Source organism: Ornithorhynchus anatinus, chromosome 8 (genome assembly GCF_004115215.2).
Source record: "Ornithorhynchus anatinus isolate Pmale09 chromosome 8, mOrnAna1.pri.v4, whole genome shotgun sequence".
NCBI classification, from domain to species: Eukaryota; Metazoa; Chordata; class Mammalia; order Monotremata; family Ornithorhynchidae; genus Ornithorhynchus; species Ornithorhynchus anatinus.
Window position 1 is genome coordinate 39,997,535 of NC_041735.1, and position 18,753 is coordinate 40,016,287.

Consider the following 18,753-nt stretch of genomic DNA (forward strand, 5'->3'; position numbering starts at 1 on the left):
GAGCCAGTCAGAGGAAAGACAGGAGGGCTGATGAGGTGCTTCCAGAGATAGCCAGGCTGTGTGGGTCTCGCCAGACTGAGCCCCTATTGAGGCAAAGTGGGCACCTGCCACTGGCCAAGTATCTTTTCCTACCCTCCTTACTGCCACTTCCAGCATCACCAAGATTCCCATTAACAATCCAATATGGCTTTATCATCCGAAACCCTAGTCTAGGGTGTACTGTTCAAGATCTTAACCAGCTTTTCCACCAATTACAACATGGAATAAGCTATTTCAAATCACAACTTTCTGGGTCGTTACGAAAAAGGAGGGAATCACTATTGTATTCTATCATATTTATTGAGCTCTTACTGTGTGCAGAGTCTTACTGTGGCAGAGTCTGGTTGAACAATTCTGGCCTCTTCCAAGCTGTGGCGTATCAAAGTTGAACTAGGGAGAAGTCAGTTTTTCAGAATAGCAAACAGTAATCCTAAACCAGTTTGCTACACACCTGAACATGTGAAACTAGTCAACTGAGCACATATGCAAATAAAGCAATAAGGATGTGGTTGTTATATTAGTTCTGACACTGGCTCTTTTAAAGGGAAAGTTCTGGTAAGAATTGTGTGAGTTCTAATGTTTTCCTGCATGCAGGTTGTCTGCCTAAGGGACCTAAATTTATGTTGTAACAGCAAGTCCCAACAGTACTTGGCATTACAATTCTGTCCTGAGATATAACTGCCTGGAAGCACAAATGGAACTCACTACTGTTACCATAAATTTATCCTGAGTAAAGATTTACATGTGCTTGATATGACCTTGAATGGAAGGTGAAACCACAGGAGGATATGAGTTTAGAAGTGGGGCAGATAAACATCCACATGTACTCATTTCTAGACCACAAGTTTCCAATAATAATAATAATAATAGCGATGGCATTTGTTAAGTGCTTACTATGTGCAAAGCACTGTTCTAAGCACGGGGGGATACAAGGTGATCAGGTTGTCCCACGTGGGGCTCACAGTCTTCATCTCCATTTTACAGATGGGGGAACTGAGGCTCAGAGAAGTTAAGTGACTTGCCCAAAGTCACACAGCTGACAAGTGGTGGAGCCGGGATTAGAACCCATGACCTGACTCCCAAGCCTATGCTCTTTCCACTGAGCCGTGCTGCTTCTCTGTGCAGGGATCATGTCTATCAACTCTTCTGTAGCATACTCTCCCAAGTGCTTAGTACAGTGATCTGCACAGAGAAAGTGCTCAATAAACATTGTTGATGAATTGACTGGTACTCTCCTGATCTCACTGTGACTTTAAATCAGCATAAACCAAAAGTAGGCCCATTGATGGGTAGGGATTGTCTCTGTTGCCCAACTGTACTTTGAGTGCTTAGTACAGTACTCTGCACACAGTAAGCACTCAGTAAATACGACTATGAATAAAAAAAGAGGTCTCAGTTCTGGCCTCCATGCAAAGTGCGGCAGCCCGAATCTCTTATTCTTAGTGTTCCAAAAGAGCACTGCAGCCTTTCCTGATTTTTACAGGTTAATATTTCCATAAAAGAAGCTCTTAAAACAACTGGAGGAAGTTGTCCAGGCACCAGCATTGAGCTGCATTTTCCAGGTCCAACTTAAAGGTGTTTGCAAAGATTAGTTCCTCATCAAATTATTCTTCAGCATAAATACAATTAGATCATGGCTATTCTAGAAAGCATAGCCTAGTAGTTTAAGGGGGAAAACGTCAGACCAGAATAAATAAAACCGAGATCTTAAATATTTCCAAATCAATTTGCCCATAAGGGTTCCCTAAACACAAGATATCTACACTTGTGTCTTTATACTTCACAAACTCTCTTACCCCAGACTGAAATGAGAAAAATTGTAACTGCCAAGAAATTATGGAGATGACAATGTGTTTACTATCCTCCCAGAGTGGGATATCTATAAGGGCAATTTCACAGTCGTGGACAACTCCAATTGAGCAATATTCCAGCAACGATGGGGCCTAGTGAGGATGAAACCCAGGATGAAATAGTCCATGTACAGGCAAATTAAAAAGGCAGGTTTTACAGGATCCAAAAAAAAAGTGAGCCACAGCTTACAGCTTATTTCTTTCCCTGGAGGGTTTAGTAGGATCAAATTTGAAATTTTATTGCAACACCTAACTTTCCCGTATATTAGGTTTGCTCGGTCCCACAAAGGTTTCTACAAAAGAACTGTTTCAAAACATAACAGGTTTAGCTTCAGAATTACACAACCCTTTTTAATCGTCTCATGTTCTTGTTCATATTTCACCACTGACAATCTCTTAAAATGCATTCCTGGAATATTTGTTCTAAGTGATATAAACACTAGATTAAAAAACTGCAGATGTTGAAGTGTAAGCACATGCACATATTGGGTATACCGACTAAAAATGCTTTTCTTTCCTGCTAATATTGAGCTTGCTCTCACCTATACTACACTGTTCGGTATTTCCAAAATCGTTTAAATGTAAATTGGCAGAAAACACCTTCCTTTCAACCACCAAAAAGACAGACCCTTTAGCCAACATACTACAGGGGAAATGAAAACCTAGAGTGGAGAAGAAATATACAGTACACACAGTAAATGTAAACTATATAAATTCACTCGACTATTACACATTTAGAGTGAGGACATGGTCTTTAAAATTCTTGTGCGGCAATTCCTTCCTGTACGGCAATTCCTTCCTGTACTAAATTATAGCATTAACCTCAGAGCTCACGGAACAGGTTTCTGCTCTACTGCTCTTTAAGTAATACCCTTCTGTGCCAGAAGTCTTGGGATAATCCACCTTGTCTGCTATTAATCCTTAGGAACAAGAGACCGACAAGAAATATTCTTAAAGGAGAACGGGAGAAAACGTTTCAGGATTTCCTGACATCTATCCAGCAGGAAAATAAATCAGATATAAAATTCAATGTTCATGCATCCCTCATCAAGTGCTTTTCTTACCATATCCACAGTACAAAAATAAAGATTCTTTCTTTTAACTTGGTATGACTGCAACAGTAAAATAAAGGCTAACTACGGTCCCAAATGAAGGTCAACTGCAACACCCATGATAGGTTGCCCCTCACAGATGTTTTGTTTTTTAATCCATATTACTATTTAGTTCCCTGGTTATTCCACTCTGCTATTAAATGAATGGCAAATACGAGTAAACAACTCTCGTTGAGTGGTTACCTCTGTGGTCTGTCTTACTGTTTTCCCTATTTCTTCTGGGAAACAATAAGAAAAATTAATATTTTAGTACCATTATTTTGTTGTTTTCCAAACAGCATGCCTATGGTTAAAAAATACTTTTTACAGCCTAGCTCACATTTCTAATAAACCGGGACACAGTGAAAGAGGTGTACTACCACCCTCATTGTATATTCCACTTTAGTAGACTATGCATAGTAATTGCAGTGTTAATACATCTTGAAGGTTAACAGATTTTTCAGGCAGAGGGTTAAAAAAAATTGTTTATAAATCTAAAATTCCATTGAGACTTAAGAGCTTCAAAGACGGCTGTTCTTTTAGCTTCTCCCAGCATATTCTTTTACTGTATCGTCTAAAACCCACATCTACATTTCCAGATTGTATGGTTCTTGTGGGCAGGGAACTTATCTACCGACTCCGCTCTATTGTACTCTCCTGAGTATTCAGTACCGTGCTCTGCACACGGTAAACAGTCAAAAACCAGCGATTGTGGTAGATTAAATTGCTTTTCATCAGCACTACAATGTCCTGTCTCTTTATGAGAAAAATTGAGTTGATTCAGTTTGAAGATATTCCAGCTTCGAACACACACGTATTTTCCTTCGCATCTAAAGATGGTGCCAGTGATGGAAACTTCCTTTTCATGTATAAGTGGGAATGAGGAGTCATTTTTGCATGGTACAACATGTAAAAGGTAACAGGGTACCTGTTCTGGCCCTTTCCCAATTGAAGTGAGCACTGCGATACTGAACAGTGCTCTTCCCACACAAAAGGGTCTGCCATAAGATTGCTACCTCTTCAGCAACCAAGACGCATAATCTGAGCTACCCACTTAGGTCAGGGGGTTAGTAGCAGCAGTAGATAGTCACGGACTTTACTGAGTGCCTAATAAATACAACGCACTGCGTAAAGTGCTCGGGAAATACAACCAGAGTCCCTGTACGCAGTCCTCAGGGAGTTTACAGTCTAATGGAGGAGGACGGAGAAGTATCAAAGATGCACATACACACGTAAGTGCTGAGGACATCAACCTACGCACTGTGCCTCGATCTTGTCTATAGCCGCTGACCCCTTTGCCCACGTCCTGCCTCTGCCCTGGAACTCCCTTCCACTTCATAGCCAACAGTCGATCACTCTCCCCACATTGAAAAAAGCTTAACATCACCTCTCCCTCAAGAGGCCATCACCGACTCATTTTCCCTACTCCCTCTCCCATCTGGCATTTGGATTTGTACACCTTTCTCACCCCACCTTCAGCATTAATGTCTGCTTCGCCCTCTAGACTGCAAGCTCCTTTTGGGCGGGGAACCTGTCTACCAAATCTGTTGATTGGTACTGAATACAATTGATGGGTATAAATGAATAAATACGGGAAGCAGTGTGGCCTAACAGAAAAGAGCACAGGGCTGGGGGGCGGTCAGAGAATTTGGGTCCTAATCCCAGCTCTGCCACTTACCCACTGTGTGACCTTGGGCAAATCACTTCACTTCTCTTTTTGTTTTCTCATTCATCAAATGGGGGGTTCAACACCATGAGAAGCAGCGTGGCTTAGTGGAAAGAACATGGGCTTGAGGGTCAGAGGTCGTGGGTTCTAATCCCAGCTCCGCGACTTGTCAGCTGTGACTTTGGGCAAGTCACTCAACTTCTCTGGGCCTCAGTGACCTCATCTGTAAAAGTGGGATTACAACTGTGAGCCCCATGTGGGACAACCTGATGACCTTGTATCTACCCCAGCGCTTAGTACAGTGCTTGGCACATAGTAAGCGCTTAAATACAGACATTACTAACACCTGTCCTCCTTCCTATTTAGCCCGTGAACCTCATGTTGGACAGGGACTGTGTCCAACCTGATTAACTTGTATCTAGCTCAACACTTAGAACAGTGCTAGACAACACAGTGTTTAAACACCATTAAAAAAAGGAAAAAAAAAACCATCAGTAACGCATTAAATGGATGTATTAAAGCATCACTTTCTCACTCAGCCAGATGTTGCGATTACAGATGGCTGCACCAGTCATGGGAAGAAGCACTGAAGATACAATATCCAAAATAGTCAATGAGCGTGGGGAAGAGTCCCATTGAGTTACAGTGACCTGTCAGTGTGGATGAGTCCCATATTTCACATCTACAGTATCGAAAATGAAAAAATTATCACTGGCTTCCAGCTGTCAGACACACTCAAGATACACTTCAGCCGTTGGGCAAACCAAGACTAAAATTACCTCGGCTCTCTGTTTCAGAGTTTCCAGCTAGTCCTGAGAGAACCATGAGGGAGAGGGTATTTTAAAGACCCCCTATGAGCAACTGAAAGAGAATCCAACTCTTTTCCTCATTTCTAACACTAATGCGCTGCTGCTATCCCCTTAAATGCTTATATGCCCCAACTCCTAAGACTTCTTCACTTTTGGCTGAAAAGGTTCAGTCAGTGAGGAGGAAGAAGTCAGACGGCTAATAGGAAGGGAGGAGAGGCTGGACTGCTTTGTGAACCTGTCGACTAAGCATATGAGAAGTGAATTGAAATGAGGTTCTTTGTTTAGATGTCATAAACAGGCGACAACCACTGCTTCTCCTCTTCAGTACACGAGATACTGAAAATGAGCCAAACTAATTTTACATACTACTGTATTTACACATACAAATTATCCATGCTAGTACACGGTCTTTGACATACTATTTTTTTAAAAAATAGACTATTTTAAAAACAATATCAAAGGCCAAAAATCATTTCACGCTTGAAGGCAAATTGTACATTTTCACAGCTTGGAAAAAACAAGGCAGCATTTAACTCTCCCGCAGTTCAACACTGAATATTTGAGAGAACTTGACCCCCAAAATTATCATTCATAACATCTTTAAGGTAATTTGATCATATCACATTTCGCACATATAAGCTACACACCCCAACTGTTTTGAAGAGACTCCTATTTAAAACAAATTCATTCATATTTACTGAGTGCTGACTGTGTGCAGAGCATTGTCCTAAGTGCTTGGGAGAGTACAACACAGCAACCGACATATTCCCAGCCCACCAAGAGCTTACAATCACATTCTATAAGTCACTGAATGGAAAATGAATGAGAAAGGAGCTAACGTTCACCTGCAACTCCACAACAAAAGCAACAGCAAGGCCACCACTGATGTATAAATCCCAATTTACATGACAGTCACTAACATGATTCACAAAGTGCCGTCCATTTGTGAGACAAAGCCGATCGCAGATAGGGGCCAGTTTTGTTTTTGTTATTTTAAAATGAACTACACTGTAAAGAGAAGCAGCGTGGCTTAGTGGAAAGAGCAGGGGCTTGGGAGTCAGAGGTCGTGGGTTCTAATCCCGGCTCTGCCGCTTGTCAGCTGTGTGACTTTGGACAAGTCATTTCACTTCTCTGGGCCTCAGTGACCTCATCTGTAAAATGGGGAAGAAGACTGTGAGCCCCACATGGGACAATCTGATGACTATGCATCTACCCCCATGCTTAGAACAGTGTTTGGCACAAAGTAAGCTCTTTACAAATACCAACGTTATTATTATTATTATTAATGCTGCAATTATCAATGTGTACATGAGCCCCACGTGGGACAACCTGATCACCTTGTATCCCCCAGCACTTAGAACAGTGCTCTGCACATAGTAAGCGCTTAACGAATACCATAAGAAGTGAATCCAATCCTAAATGACAAGTCACCACAACATACGTCCACAATACGATCTGAATATCAAAGAGCTAAGATCCAAATACACTTCTTTTTAATCTCCCCCACGCCTGGACTCGGCAAGCAGCATATACTCAATGCGACTGAAAAACATCATTCCACCTAATTAACTTCAAAATACGGGTGAAACGTCAAGCCAACATCTCACCTCTCCGTACCAAGAGATCGTGTTCTTTGTTGTTCAAGAACCGGGGGTAAAAAGCATTTATAAGCTGCACCGTCTCGCCCCACTTAAGGCCGCAGTAAATTGGAGAGAACAAATGTATTGCTGGGTACGGGCAATTTTCTGCTGAATTCATTCTAGGGCAGTTTTCTGCTGCATTCTAAGTACCTTGAGGTTCGGACCATAAAAGGGTAGCTTCATAAAAGCTCTTCTAAAATCGGAGGCTTCAAATAAAACTCCAACACCTAGGATTTTCGGACCTCATTAAATGGCCAGGCAGACACCACCTCCAGAGATATATACGAAATTATGGAACATTAGATACCTCCGACACCCTCCCATCCTGGTCATTCATTCATTCCTTCAATTGTATTTCATTCATTCAATCGTATTTGTTGAGTGCTTACTGTATGCAAAGCACTGTACTAAGCGCTTGGAATGCACAATTCGGCAACAGAGAGAGACAATCACTGCCCCACAACAGGCACGCTGTCTAGAAGGGGGAGACAGACAACAAAACAAAACAAGTAGCCAGGCATCAATGCCAACAAAACAGAATCAGGTATTTATTGAGCACTTTACGGTGTGCAGAGCACTGTAGTAAGCACTTGGGAAGTACAATTGGGAACGTACTGACTGGGGCGCCACGGTTTTTTCCCCATTTCACACTACCTGGATTGCATTCATTCATTCAATGGTATTTATTGAGTGCTTACTGTGTGCACAGTCCTGTACTAAGCGCTTGGAATGGACAATTCGGCAACAGATAGAGACAATCCCTGCCCCACAACGGGCTCACTGTCTAGAAGAGGGCAACAGACAACAGAACAAAACAAGTAGCCAGGCATCAATGCCAACAGATAAACAGAATCAGATAGTATTTATTGAGCGCTTACTGTGTGCACAGCACTGTAGTAAGCACAACTGGGAACGTACTGACCGGAGCACTATGGTTTTTCCCCGATTCCACGTTACCTGGATTACATTCATTCATTCAATCGCATTTATTGAGTGCTTACTGTGTGCACAGCCCTGTACTAAGCGCTTGGAATGGACAATTCGGCAACAGAGAGACACTATCCCTGCCCCACAACGGGCTCATAGTCTTAAAAGGGGGAGACGGACAACACAACAAAACAAGCAGTCAGGCATCATCACCATCACGACAGATAAAGAGAATCATAAGACCGTATTTATTGGACGCTCACGGTGTGCAGAGCCCTGTACTAAGCGCTAGGGAAGTACAATTCTGCAACAGATAGAGACCATCCTTACCCCACAACGGACCCATCTTTGGTTTATGCTGACATGGAAGTCACAGTGGGACTTTTTCATTCATTCCATCGTATTTACTGAGCGCTTACTGTGTGCAGAGCACTGTACTAAGCGCTTGGACAGGGCAATTCGGCCACAGAGAGAGACCACCCCGGCCCCACGACGGGCCTGCCTTCGGTTTATGCTGCCTTGGACGGCACAGTGGGATTTTTCCATTCTTTCAATGGTATTTACTGGGCGTTTCCTGTGCGCAGAGCACTGTACTAAACGCCTGGAAGGTACCATCCGGCAACAGAGAGGATCCACCCCGCTTCCCCTCCTTCCCTGTTGCCTCTGAGTCTCTTTGCCCATTGCATTCGCCCACCCGCACCCTGTCCAGCCCCCGGGGGCCGGCCTGGACCCCCGTACCTGAGAACGACACACCTGGGGAGGGCAGAAAGGGTTAACACTAATGATAATGTTGGTATTTGTTAGGCGCTTCCTAGGTGCCAACCACTGTGCTAAGCGCTGGGGGAGATACAAGATCATCAGGCTGTCCCAAGTGGAATGATACTAATAATAATGGGGGTATTTGTTAAATGCTTCCTAGGTGCCAAGCACTGTTCTAAGCGCTGGGGGAGATAGGTCATCAGGTTGTCCCACGTGGAATTATAATAATAGCGGTATTTAAGCGCTTCCTAGGTGCCAAGTACTGTTCTAAGCGCTGGGGGAGATTGATGGGCAGGGATTGTCGCTAATCCGTTGCCAAACTGTGGACTCCAAGCGCTTAGCCCAGTGCTCTGCACATAGTAGGCGCTCAATAAATACTACTGAATGAACTGTAAGCCCGTCAAACGGCAGGGACTGTATCTGTTGCCAACTTGTTCATCCCAAGCGCTTAGTACAGTGCTCTGCACATAGTAAGCGCTCAATAAATACTATTGAATGAATCAATACGTATGACTGAATTGAATGAATGAATCTGGTTGGACCACGTAGAATAATAATAATGGTGGCAGTTGTTAAGCACTTCCCAGGTGCCAAGCACTGTTCCAAGCGCTGGGGGAGATAGATCAGCTTGCCCCACGTGAAATAATAATAATTGTGGTATTTGTAAAGCGCTTCCTAGGTGCCAAGCACTGTTCTAAGCGCTGGGGGAGATAGATCAGCTTGCCCCACGTGAAATAAAAATAATCGTGGTATTTGTAAAGCGCTTTCTAGGAGCCAAGCACTGTTCTAAGCGCTGGGGGAGATAGATCAGCTTGCCTCACGTGAAATAAAAATAATCGTGGTATTTGTAAAGCGCTTCCTAGGTGCCAAGCACTGTTCTAAGCCATGGGGGAGATAGAAGATCAGCTTGTCCCACGTGGAATAACAATGATAATGGTGGTATTTGTTAAGCGCTTCCCAGGTGCCAAGCATTATTCTCAGCGCTGGGGGAGATCCAAGATCAGCTTGTTCCACGTGGAACAACAACAATACCAATGGTGGCATTCGTTAAGCGCTTCCTAGGTGCCCAGCACTGTCCTAAGCGCTGGGGGGGGAGATGGGGGTGATGGGGTGGGGGCTCCTATTGTATAGAGGAGGGATGGCTTTACCTTCATTTTCCATCGAAAAGGCGGGTGGGTCGGCGGTCGACGGAGCCTCCGGGGTCACGGCCAAGGCGGCGGCGGGGAGCAGGAGGAGGAGCAGGAGGAAGGAGGAGCAGGAGGAAGGAGGAGGAGGAGGAGGAGGAGAGGGGTGTCTGTGTCCGTCCCCCCCCGCCCCTCCCCGGGCCCCCGGGCTGCTGCCGCCACCACCACCACCCCCTGCAGCGAAGGCAGCATCTGCAAGACAAACGGGGAGAGGCGGCGCTGGCCACGGCCAGTCCTTCCTGCCTTTCCTCTCCTTCCCCTCCCTCCGTCCCTCCCTCCCTCCCGCGCCATGACACCCTCCCCCATCCGGGCGCCGCCCGGGGCCCCTCCCGCTCCTTCTTTCCTTCCTTCCTCGACATTTACGGGGCCCCGACGGGCCGCCCGACCCTCTCCTAAGCGCTCGGCGGGGGACGGCCCGGCCTTCCTTCCTCCCCTGCCTTCGGGCCTCGCCGCGGCCTACATCCGGGCCACCGCCGCTCCCGCGCGCACACCCGCCCCCCCCCCCACCACGGCGCGCGCGCCCCCTCCCCACCCCGGGCGCGCGCCAGCGCCCCCCCCCCCGGGGTGGGGGAGGAAAGGGGGAGGGAGGTGCCCCGCGCCACTCACCCGTGGACGGCACCAGGGGAAGGACAGAGAAAGACGGAGAGGCAGGAGGCGGGGGAGGGGGAGGAGGGGGCGCGCCCCGCACGCGGCCCGGGCGCGTGCACCGCCCCTCCCCCGCGCGCGCGCCCCGCCACGCCCTCGGCTCCTCTCCCCGCGCGCGCGCCCCCCCCCCTCCCGCCCACTTCCGCCGAGGGACAAGGGCGGGCGGAGGGACCGGAAGTGACGTCCGAAGCGCGGGCTCCCTGAGGCCCGCCTGGCCCTCAATGGCGGCGGGGAGGGCGAGGGAGGGGTGGGGGTCTTCGAGGCTCCGGCCCGCGCCTCGTGTGAGGGCCCTCGACGCTGCCGTGGGGCAGCGATCCCCCTCTGACCCCCGAGGGGGCCGGCCGGTCGGGGCACACACCAACTAAGTCTCCCCTCCAAGTCACCTCAGAGGGCAACGTGGCCGACCGAGGGGGCGAGTCCTGCCCACCCCTCGCCCGCCACTGGGAAGAAAGCATTTCTATCCATGTCTGACCTCCACCGACCGATTCACACCTCTGTCCCCCTAGGGCTGATCAGTCAGGACACAAAGCGCCAGCCACTCTCCTCATTGCCACCTCAGAGGGCAACGTGGCCAAGGGGGCAAGTCCTGCCCACCCATCACCCGCCACTGGGAAGAAAGCGTTTCCATGTTTAGCCTCCACCGACCGATTCACACCTCTGTCCCCCCTAGGGCTGGTCAGTCGGGGCACACACCAACTGCCGCTCCCCTCATTGCCAACTCGGAGGGCAACATGGCCACTGAAGGGGCGAGTCCTGCCCACCCCGCGCCTGCCATTGGGAAGAAAGTGTTTCTATCCATGTTTAGCCTCCACCGACCGATTCACACCTCTGTCCCCCTAGGGCTAGTCAGTCAGGACACAAAGCGTCAGCCACTCCCCGTATCGCCACCTCAGAGGGCAACGTGGCCGACCGAAGGGGCGAGCCTTGCCTGGCCCTCACCTACCATAGGGAAGAAAACATTTCTATCCGTGTTTAGCCTCCACCGACCGACTCACACCTCTCTCCTCCTAGGGCTGGTCAGTCAGGACACAAAGCGCCAGTCACTCCCCTCATCGCCACCTTAGAGGGCAACATGGCCGACCGAAGGGGCGAGCCCCGCCCGGCCCTCGCCTGCCATTGGGAAGAAAGCATTTCTATCCATGTCTGACCACCAACCAATTCACACCTCTCTCCCCCTAGGGCTGGTCAGTCAGGACACACACCAACTGCTGCTCCCCTCATCATCACCTCAGAGAGCAACGTGACCAACTGAAGGGTCGAGCCCTGCCCGGCCCTCGCCTGCCCCTGAGAAGAAAGCATTTCTATCCATGTCTGACCTCCACCGACCGATTCACACCTCTCTCCCCCCAAGGACTGGTCAGTCGGGACACACACCAACTGCCGCTCCCCTCATTGCCACCTCAGAGGGCAACATGGCCAACTGAAGGGGTGAGCCCTGTCCAGCCCTCGCCGACCTTGGGAAGAAAACTTTTCTATCCATGTCTAGCCTCCACCGACCAATTCACACCTCTCTCCCCCTAGGGCTGGTCAGTCGGGACACATACCACCAGCCGCTCCCCTCATTGCCACCACAGAGGGCAACCTGGACAACTGAGGGGGCGAGCCCTGCCCGGCTCTCACCTACCATTGGGAGGAAAGCGTTTCTATAATAATAATAATAATAATGTTGGCATTTGTTAAGCGCTTACTATGTGTGATGCACTGTTCTAAGTGCTGGGGGGAATACAAAGTAATTAGGTTGTCCCACCTGGGGCTCACAGTCTTAATCCCCATTTTCCAGATGAGGTCACTGAGGGCCAGAGAAGTAAAGTGACTTGCCCAGAGTCACACAGCTGACAAGTGGCAGAGCAGGGATTAGAACCCATGACCTCTGACTCCCAAGCCCGGGCTCTTTCCACTCAGCCGCGCTGCTTCTCGCTGTTTCTCTCCATGTCTAGCCTCCACCGACCAATTCCCACCTCTCTCCCCTGCTCTCCGACCATCAGTCCCAAGCGTGAATGGTCACCTTATATTTGAGGGCCCAATTGGATTTTAACTAGAGTCCATTCCCTTCTGCGGTGGACAGGCCGCTTCAGGATATCTTCCGTCACAACTTGGCACCTCACTACCTGTTTCCAGAAGTGGGCCATAAGCGTCGGGGCAGCTAGCTGCATAACAACTGTACTAATGCCCTCGCTTGCAAGGCTGCTCAAGTGCCCCCCGGAGAACAAAAGGTGGGAAAAAAAAATCACCAATTTGATGCTGACCAGCGAGGAACAGATATGGACAAAAGACGTACAACTCGGTCTGTTGAAAAGAGATAGAGAGTGAGGGGAGGAAAGCATAAACCTCACACCCTGAAATAAACGCAGGAGGGCCAGGGTTACCGTTGGCTAGCAAAACCGATATATGTTTGAGAGAGCCTGCCAACTTCTAATGGAATTGAATTCGAAGTTTTTCCATTCTCTGGACACGGGACGAGGCCCAACTGTACCGAGAAAGTCCACGAACTCATCCACATATGCTTGCGGAGTGCATCTCCAATTCTAGAAAAAGAAATGCAGCAAGAGCCAGGGCTTGGACCTGAACCCTGCGTGGAGAACGACACCTGCACAGCCCTCCTGGTCCCCAGGAGAAGGGCTCGACAGGAAGGGCTAAAAATCTTGGCACCCAACAAGCCAGGAAAGCAGCAGATCTCTCTTTAGTCTTGAAATCATGAAAGCCCAAAGGCACCCAGCGACATGCAGAGGCACTGGGTAACAACCCGCCTCTCTTCCTCTCACCTACTTACCCCCAGGCACGGGAATGGGCCTCCACCCTCATTTCCATTAGCCCTGGTTTGCACACTGGGTCATCTAAGTCTCAATTTCAATCTGGGCAAGATCTTGCACCCTCCCACCCTCAGTGCTTTTAACGTGGGGGCGGGGGAGGGAGGGAAACCACATTTGGAAACTGTTTGGACGATGTGCCAAACAATCGAGAATGTATTTCCCCCACAGAAATGCCTGTTCTCTCACATATCCACAAAAAAAGGGCCTATACCCATCACTTTCTTTAAACTAGAGGATCAAGAGAGACACAATGTTTTGGTATTAAGATTGGAACAAAATAAAATCCTCAGCACTCCTCTGAGTTCATCTTGAAACATTTCACTAGGGAAACATGTAGTATCACTAGTTTTGTGTTTATTTTCATCTGAGACTAGAACCTCTCCATTTTTCATCTAAGTTAGAGTCCACTACGCTTCTTCCTCATAGCATGAAGGGCTTCTTCTGCAGGATGACCTCAGTGCTTTAGTTCTGGGCAACATGTTGAATCGACTACATTGTGAAGAATGAAAACATGGAGCTCATCCTCCATTCCACAATAATAATAATAATGATAATGTTGGTATTTAAGCACTTACTATGTGTAGAGCACTGTTCTAAGTGCTGGGGTAGATACAGCGTAATCAGGTTGTCCTGCGTGAGGCTCACAGTCTTAATCCCCATTCTGTAGATGAGGTAACTGAGGCACAGAGAAATGAAGTGACTTGCCCCCAGTCACACAGCTGATAAGTAGCAGAGCCAGGATTAGAACCTATGACTTCTGACTCCCAAGCCCGGGCTCTTTCCACTGAGCCACGCTGCTTCTATAGTACCATTGATGGATTTCATAGCACATAAAGCAGTGCAGACAGGAGCAAAAGGATTTCTAGTCAAATTGTTAAATCCACATTAATAGCCCAGACCCTTTGGCTTGCCAGTGCACTTCATATTTGAAGGCACCCTCTATAGAACAAAATATCTGATGAAAATGTAAGATAAATTAGGATGAAACTGTCTTGAAAAGGGTTTGTGCTAGTGAAGTACCAACAATACTTATAACAAAGAGTGACACTTACGCAAACAGTAATTGACACATATTGTAGTGGAGTAACTGGGTATATGTTACCAGGTAATTCTATTAGTATTTTCTTTTAAGAAGCTGAATTCGAATTAGTCTCAGATTTTAAAACCCCCCACTAATGTGTAGCTAAAGAACTTGCCTTAAGATATAAAAGGATAACACCACTCATGTGACTAAACCTAAAATTGATTTCTAGGGGAATTTTGCGATCTAGTTGAATATTCTCCTGACTGAAAAATCCATTGCTTCTGTTGCCAAGAAACCCATTAGTTACTGTTTATGAAAGCAGTCATTTTCCACTCTGTTTCTGCCTTTTCGCATGAGCTACACTGACATGGAGGCTGCAGAGAGCGGAGCTCTGCCCCCTCCCAGACTGTACGGTGAAACAAATGATAGAGTAAGAAACGTTACCAAGTTGCCGACATCAAGCTTTGTTTCTGAGAGAACACAAAAAGTTACCCTATCCTCTCGGGTGAAACGTGCACAAGATAAGCTTCATTGTAACTGGCTTGATAGCTGTCTTAATGAGTTAGGAGTGCCTCATCAACCTCCTATTAATAATAATAATTATGGTATTTGTTAAGCACTTACTATGCGCCAAGCACTGTTCTAAAAGCAGGGCTAGATCAAAGGTAATCAGGTTGTTCCACTTGGGGCTCACAGTCTTAATCCCCATTGTATAGATGAGGTAACTGAGGCACAGAGAATAATAATAATAATAATAATGTTGGTATTTGTTAAGTGCTTACTATGTGCCAAGCACTGTTCTAAGCACTGGGGTAGATACTAGGTAATCGGGTTGTCTCAGACACAATCCCCATTTTACAGATGACGGAACTGAGGCACAGAAAAGGTAAGTGACTTGACCAAAGTCACACAGCTGACTTGTTAGGGAGCCAGGATCAGAACCCATGACCTCTGACTCCCAATCCCAGGCTCTTTCCACTAAGCCACGCTGCTTCTCAGCATCCCCTCTACTCCCAGCAACCTGGAAGAATTCATCTGAAAAACCCTCAGGAACAGAATTCATTTCACAGGTTGGGTTTTTCCAGGTAAGTGGTAGCTTATTTTTTGTTGAAAAATGAGCTAGAGGAGGAAGGAGGGTGCTGGCACTGTCAAAGTAATATCATGGCTGTGGGCATCGCAGGGTGGCCTGATCAAGACAGCATGACATCACTCTGCCTCCACCTCCTCCACTTGGCACCACTGTTACAGGAAGGGGCACCATGAGGACAAAGAACCTCAGTCATATTTGCAATGGTCTTAATATTCACATATTCCACTCGCGGCAACTTATTTTTGAAGCCTAAACAATAAGGTCTTTTAAGGACAACTTAAGAGGCCGAGCCATTACAGGGTCAGACTGGTATTCTGTCTTTGATGGTGTCAGCGGGATTCTTGGGGAAAAAAAGTCAGGTGATGGTTGCCTTCTCTGAAAACCATCTTAATGGTTAGGGGTGGGTCATCACCATCATCATCACATCATCCTCTAACATACCTAGCTTGCTAGTAACCTCTCCTGGATCCCTCATCCATTAATTTATTCCAACCCCTCTATAACCTTACCTACTTGTATTGTGTATCAGCACCATCTTCCCAGAGCAATAAACCTCATATAATTACCACATTCTGTCCGCCTGCCTCCAGTGTTTCCTGTTTTACCACCCTCCGCAGTCAGTGGGTGTCCCTTTATCCTGGGGTTGAGAGATTTGTGAACAATAACTCACCCTGTCCACACCTTTCCATCTCACAAGGATCTGTAAACTTCAATCATGTCCCCTGTCCTTTTTAAAGCTATTCTGGTGAAAATCCAGTTTTAGTGCCAAACCAGTTAAAAAACAAAAAAAAAACCTCTTGGAAAAGTGAGAAAGCTTGTGGTTTTATGAACCACAAGCTAATGTTAGATCCTTTTGGGAATAGTTTAATAAGATTTTAGCAAAATGTTGATTTGAATCTTAGAGAGATACAGAAGTTGAATTTATTCTCTTTAGAAGCTAACTCTGTGCAAAATTACAACTAGGGCATTTTCTCATAAAGAGGGCAAGTTGCAGGTCATTCTTTTAAAAAATATATTATTAACCGGGAAAAGCAGATGAAGCCAGTGTCTAGTAACTTGCAGCTAGAATTGCTCTAAATCCGCTTGGTTTCCAGTTTCAAAAGGGCGGCAAGAGTCAAAAAACCTAAGCAGGTATGGAAATCCGAACAGACGGTCATGAGGAAGCAGCAGGTGGTTTATTTTTATAGCATTTTGGGAGGCCTACCTGAGTGTTTTACAGCTCCAAAAAAAGAAAACTGCTTAAATACCAAACCACCACGCAAGTATTCTCTTCCCGAAGCCATAATTATGTAAATGAATATGCCATCGTCATCTAAGCATTGAGTCACCCAGTACTGCCCTAGCGTGTCATCGGAGTGGCCAGAGTGGCTGTTCAACCAGTTCGTTGGAACTTGTCTCCACCTCGCAAGAGGCTCCACACCACTCCCCGTGAAATAACAATGGACAACGTTTGGGCGGGCACCAGCATCTTGGCAGCCCCGGGCAAATTGGCTTTCTGCGACTCTACATGGGGTATCCAAGGGCAAGGGGCAAAATGGCTAAGTGTGAAATGACTTGCTGCCTCATGGAAAGTGGGAGAGGTGAGGCAGGAGAAAGGTCAAGAAAGTAGGATAAGGGGTATGGGGGGGCGGGGAACATCTAGAGCAAAATGACTATGATAGTTAAGGGCAAGGGAAGAAAGGAATCGGTTGAAAAAGTGAGATGAGGGATTGGGAATAACTCATCTTTTGGAATCCCGGGGCAGAAAAAAGGGAGTTCTCTTCTCCTTACGCCCTCTCCTCTCCAGTCAGAGATGGGGTGGTTTAAGAGAATTTGCTCTTTAATGTTCATTAAACCACCCCCTCCCTGCACAGAACTTTAGTATGGGATCCTGGAGTCAATGTGTTACGGGTTCATATGAGTAGGGGGCAAGGTAAGATTTCCATCTTCCTTCCAGTGCAAAAATTCCCTCTTTCCCCAATACCCCTGCAAAAATTGTATTTATCTATGATTCTAATGTGAAATGAAAGGAGGAGGTACAAGAAAAATTGCAGGCATAAGATGGTTGCATTAACATTCAGTGGTAAATATTTGAGCCCATAACCAAAAAGTAACCTGGGAGTTATCAACTTTTCTTGCTTCCTGCTGATGGGCTGGAAATTCCAGACCTTCTGGAAGATGACAAGTTCTTGCTAAATGGGAGCAGTGTAATAAAAGTAGCTAGGACAGAGTGAGAGGAGTTTGATTTGGAGCACAAGGTCCCAAGGATCTTTGACCCTTATTTTTTTTTACTCATGTGAAGGTATAAGTATATGGCAGAGATACCAAGCAGTATGACCAGTGTTTTAGCTTAAACTATTGAAATTCTATTAACTTAGTTTAATATTACTACTGGGTCATGCAATTATATGCCAAGAGTTACCTTAACCGAAAACATGGCCAAGGGCCCTGATTGGTCTTGAGACGTAAAAAGGAGCAAAATATTTGGGGTGTGTTGAAGAATATGCATTTTACAATTCCAGTTCCTTAAAAATGAAAAAAGAGAGGAATTCTCTGCCTTGGCCCAAGACTGTTTGGGAGCTGATCACAAGAATTCTCTCCACCAGCATTATTTAATCTACACCTCTCTAGTCTGTCTTGCCTTGAATCCTTCCAGAGAGCAGGATGTAGCAATAAGCCTTTTGCTAAGGAGATGTCTCCCTCAACAATAGCCCAAGTTTTCACTAGGAACCCTAAAGCTTGACTAGGGAAAGGATAAGCTATACTTCTCACTGGAAACATCAGAATTTGTTTAAATGGCCACGCAGGGAAGGTAGACCTTATCAATTTTGCTGTTTGGGAGAGAGTAAGGTGACCTCATGTGTTTAACAATCTTAAGGGAAAGATCCATCAAAATTTTTACAGAAATGCAACGCAGAAAATAGTTTTTAAAGTTATTCCTAAAATTTGTTTTGCTCACATTTCAAAAACCCACTCATTACCCAGTCCATTATTTTTCTTTACTCTCTCTTCTAACTCTATAAATGCAGCTCTTTAACCCTTCATCCCCACAGCTCCCTGTTGGCCTCCTCCCCAACACCTGTAGGCTCTCCTCCTTACTGCAGTTGTGTGTGTGTGTGTTTCTTTTTCAAAAAAAACAAACAAAAAAAACCCCTCCTGTCCCCCCACCATACTTTTCTCTTATAGCTGCACTTCCTGGGATCCCCAAAGCTGCAAGCATGGGACCAAAGTCAGCCATCA

General features: G+C 46.5%; 1 protein-coding gene across 2 annotated transcripts in view; it reads right to left on the bottom strand.

Moving 5' to 3' along the window:
* The window catches only part of ATP2C1 (ATPase secretory pathway Ca2+ transporting 1), a 103,439-nt gene that overhangs the window by 67,414 nt on the left and 17,272 nt on the right, over positions 1-18,753 (bottom strand). Inside the window, exon 1 of one of the 2 annotated variants that reach the window (XM_029070452.2) lies at positions 9,930-10,067. The exons of the other annotated variant lie outside the window; for it this stretch is intronic. Coding sequence (XP_028926285.1) covers positions 9,930-9,935 — 6 coding nt within the window. The 5' untranslated portion in view covers positions 9,936-10,067. Of the gene's footprint in view, positions 1-9,929; positions 10,068-18,753 lie in introns of those variants that run through there. 2 annotated transcript variants of the gene reach the window in all.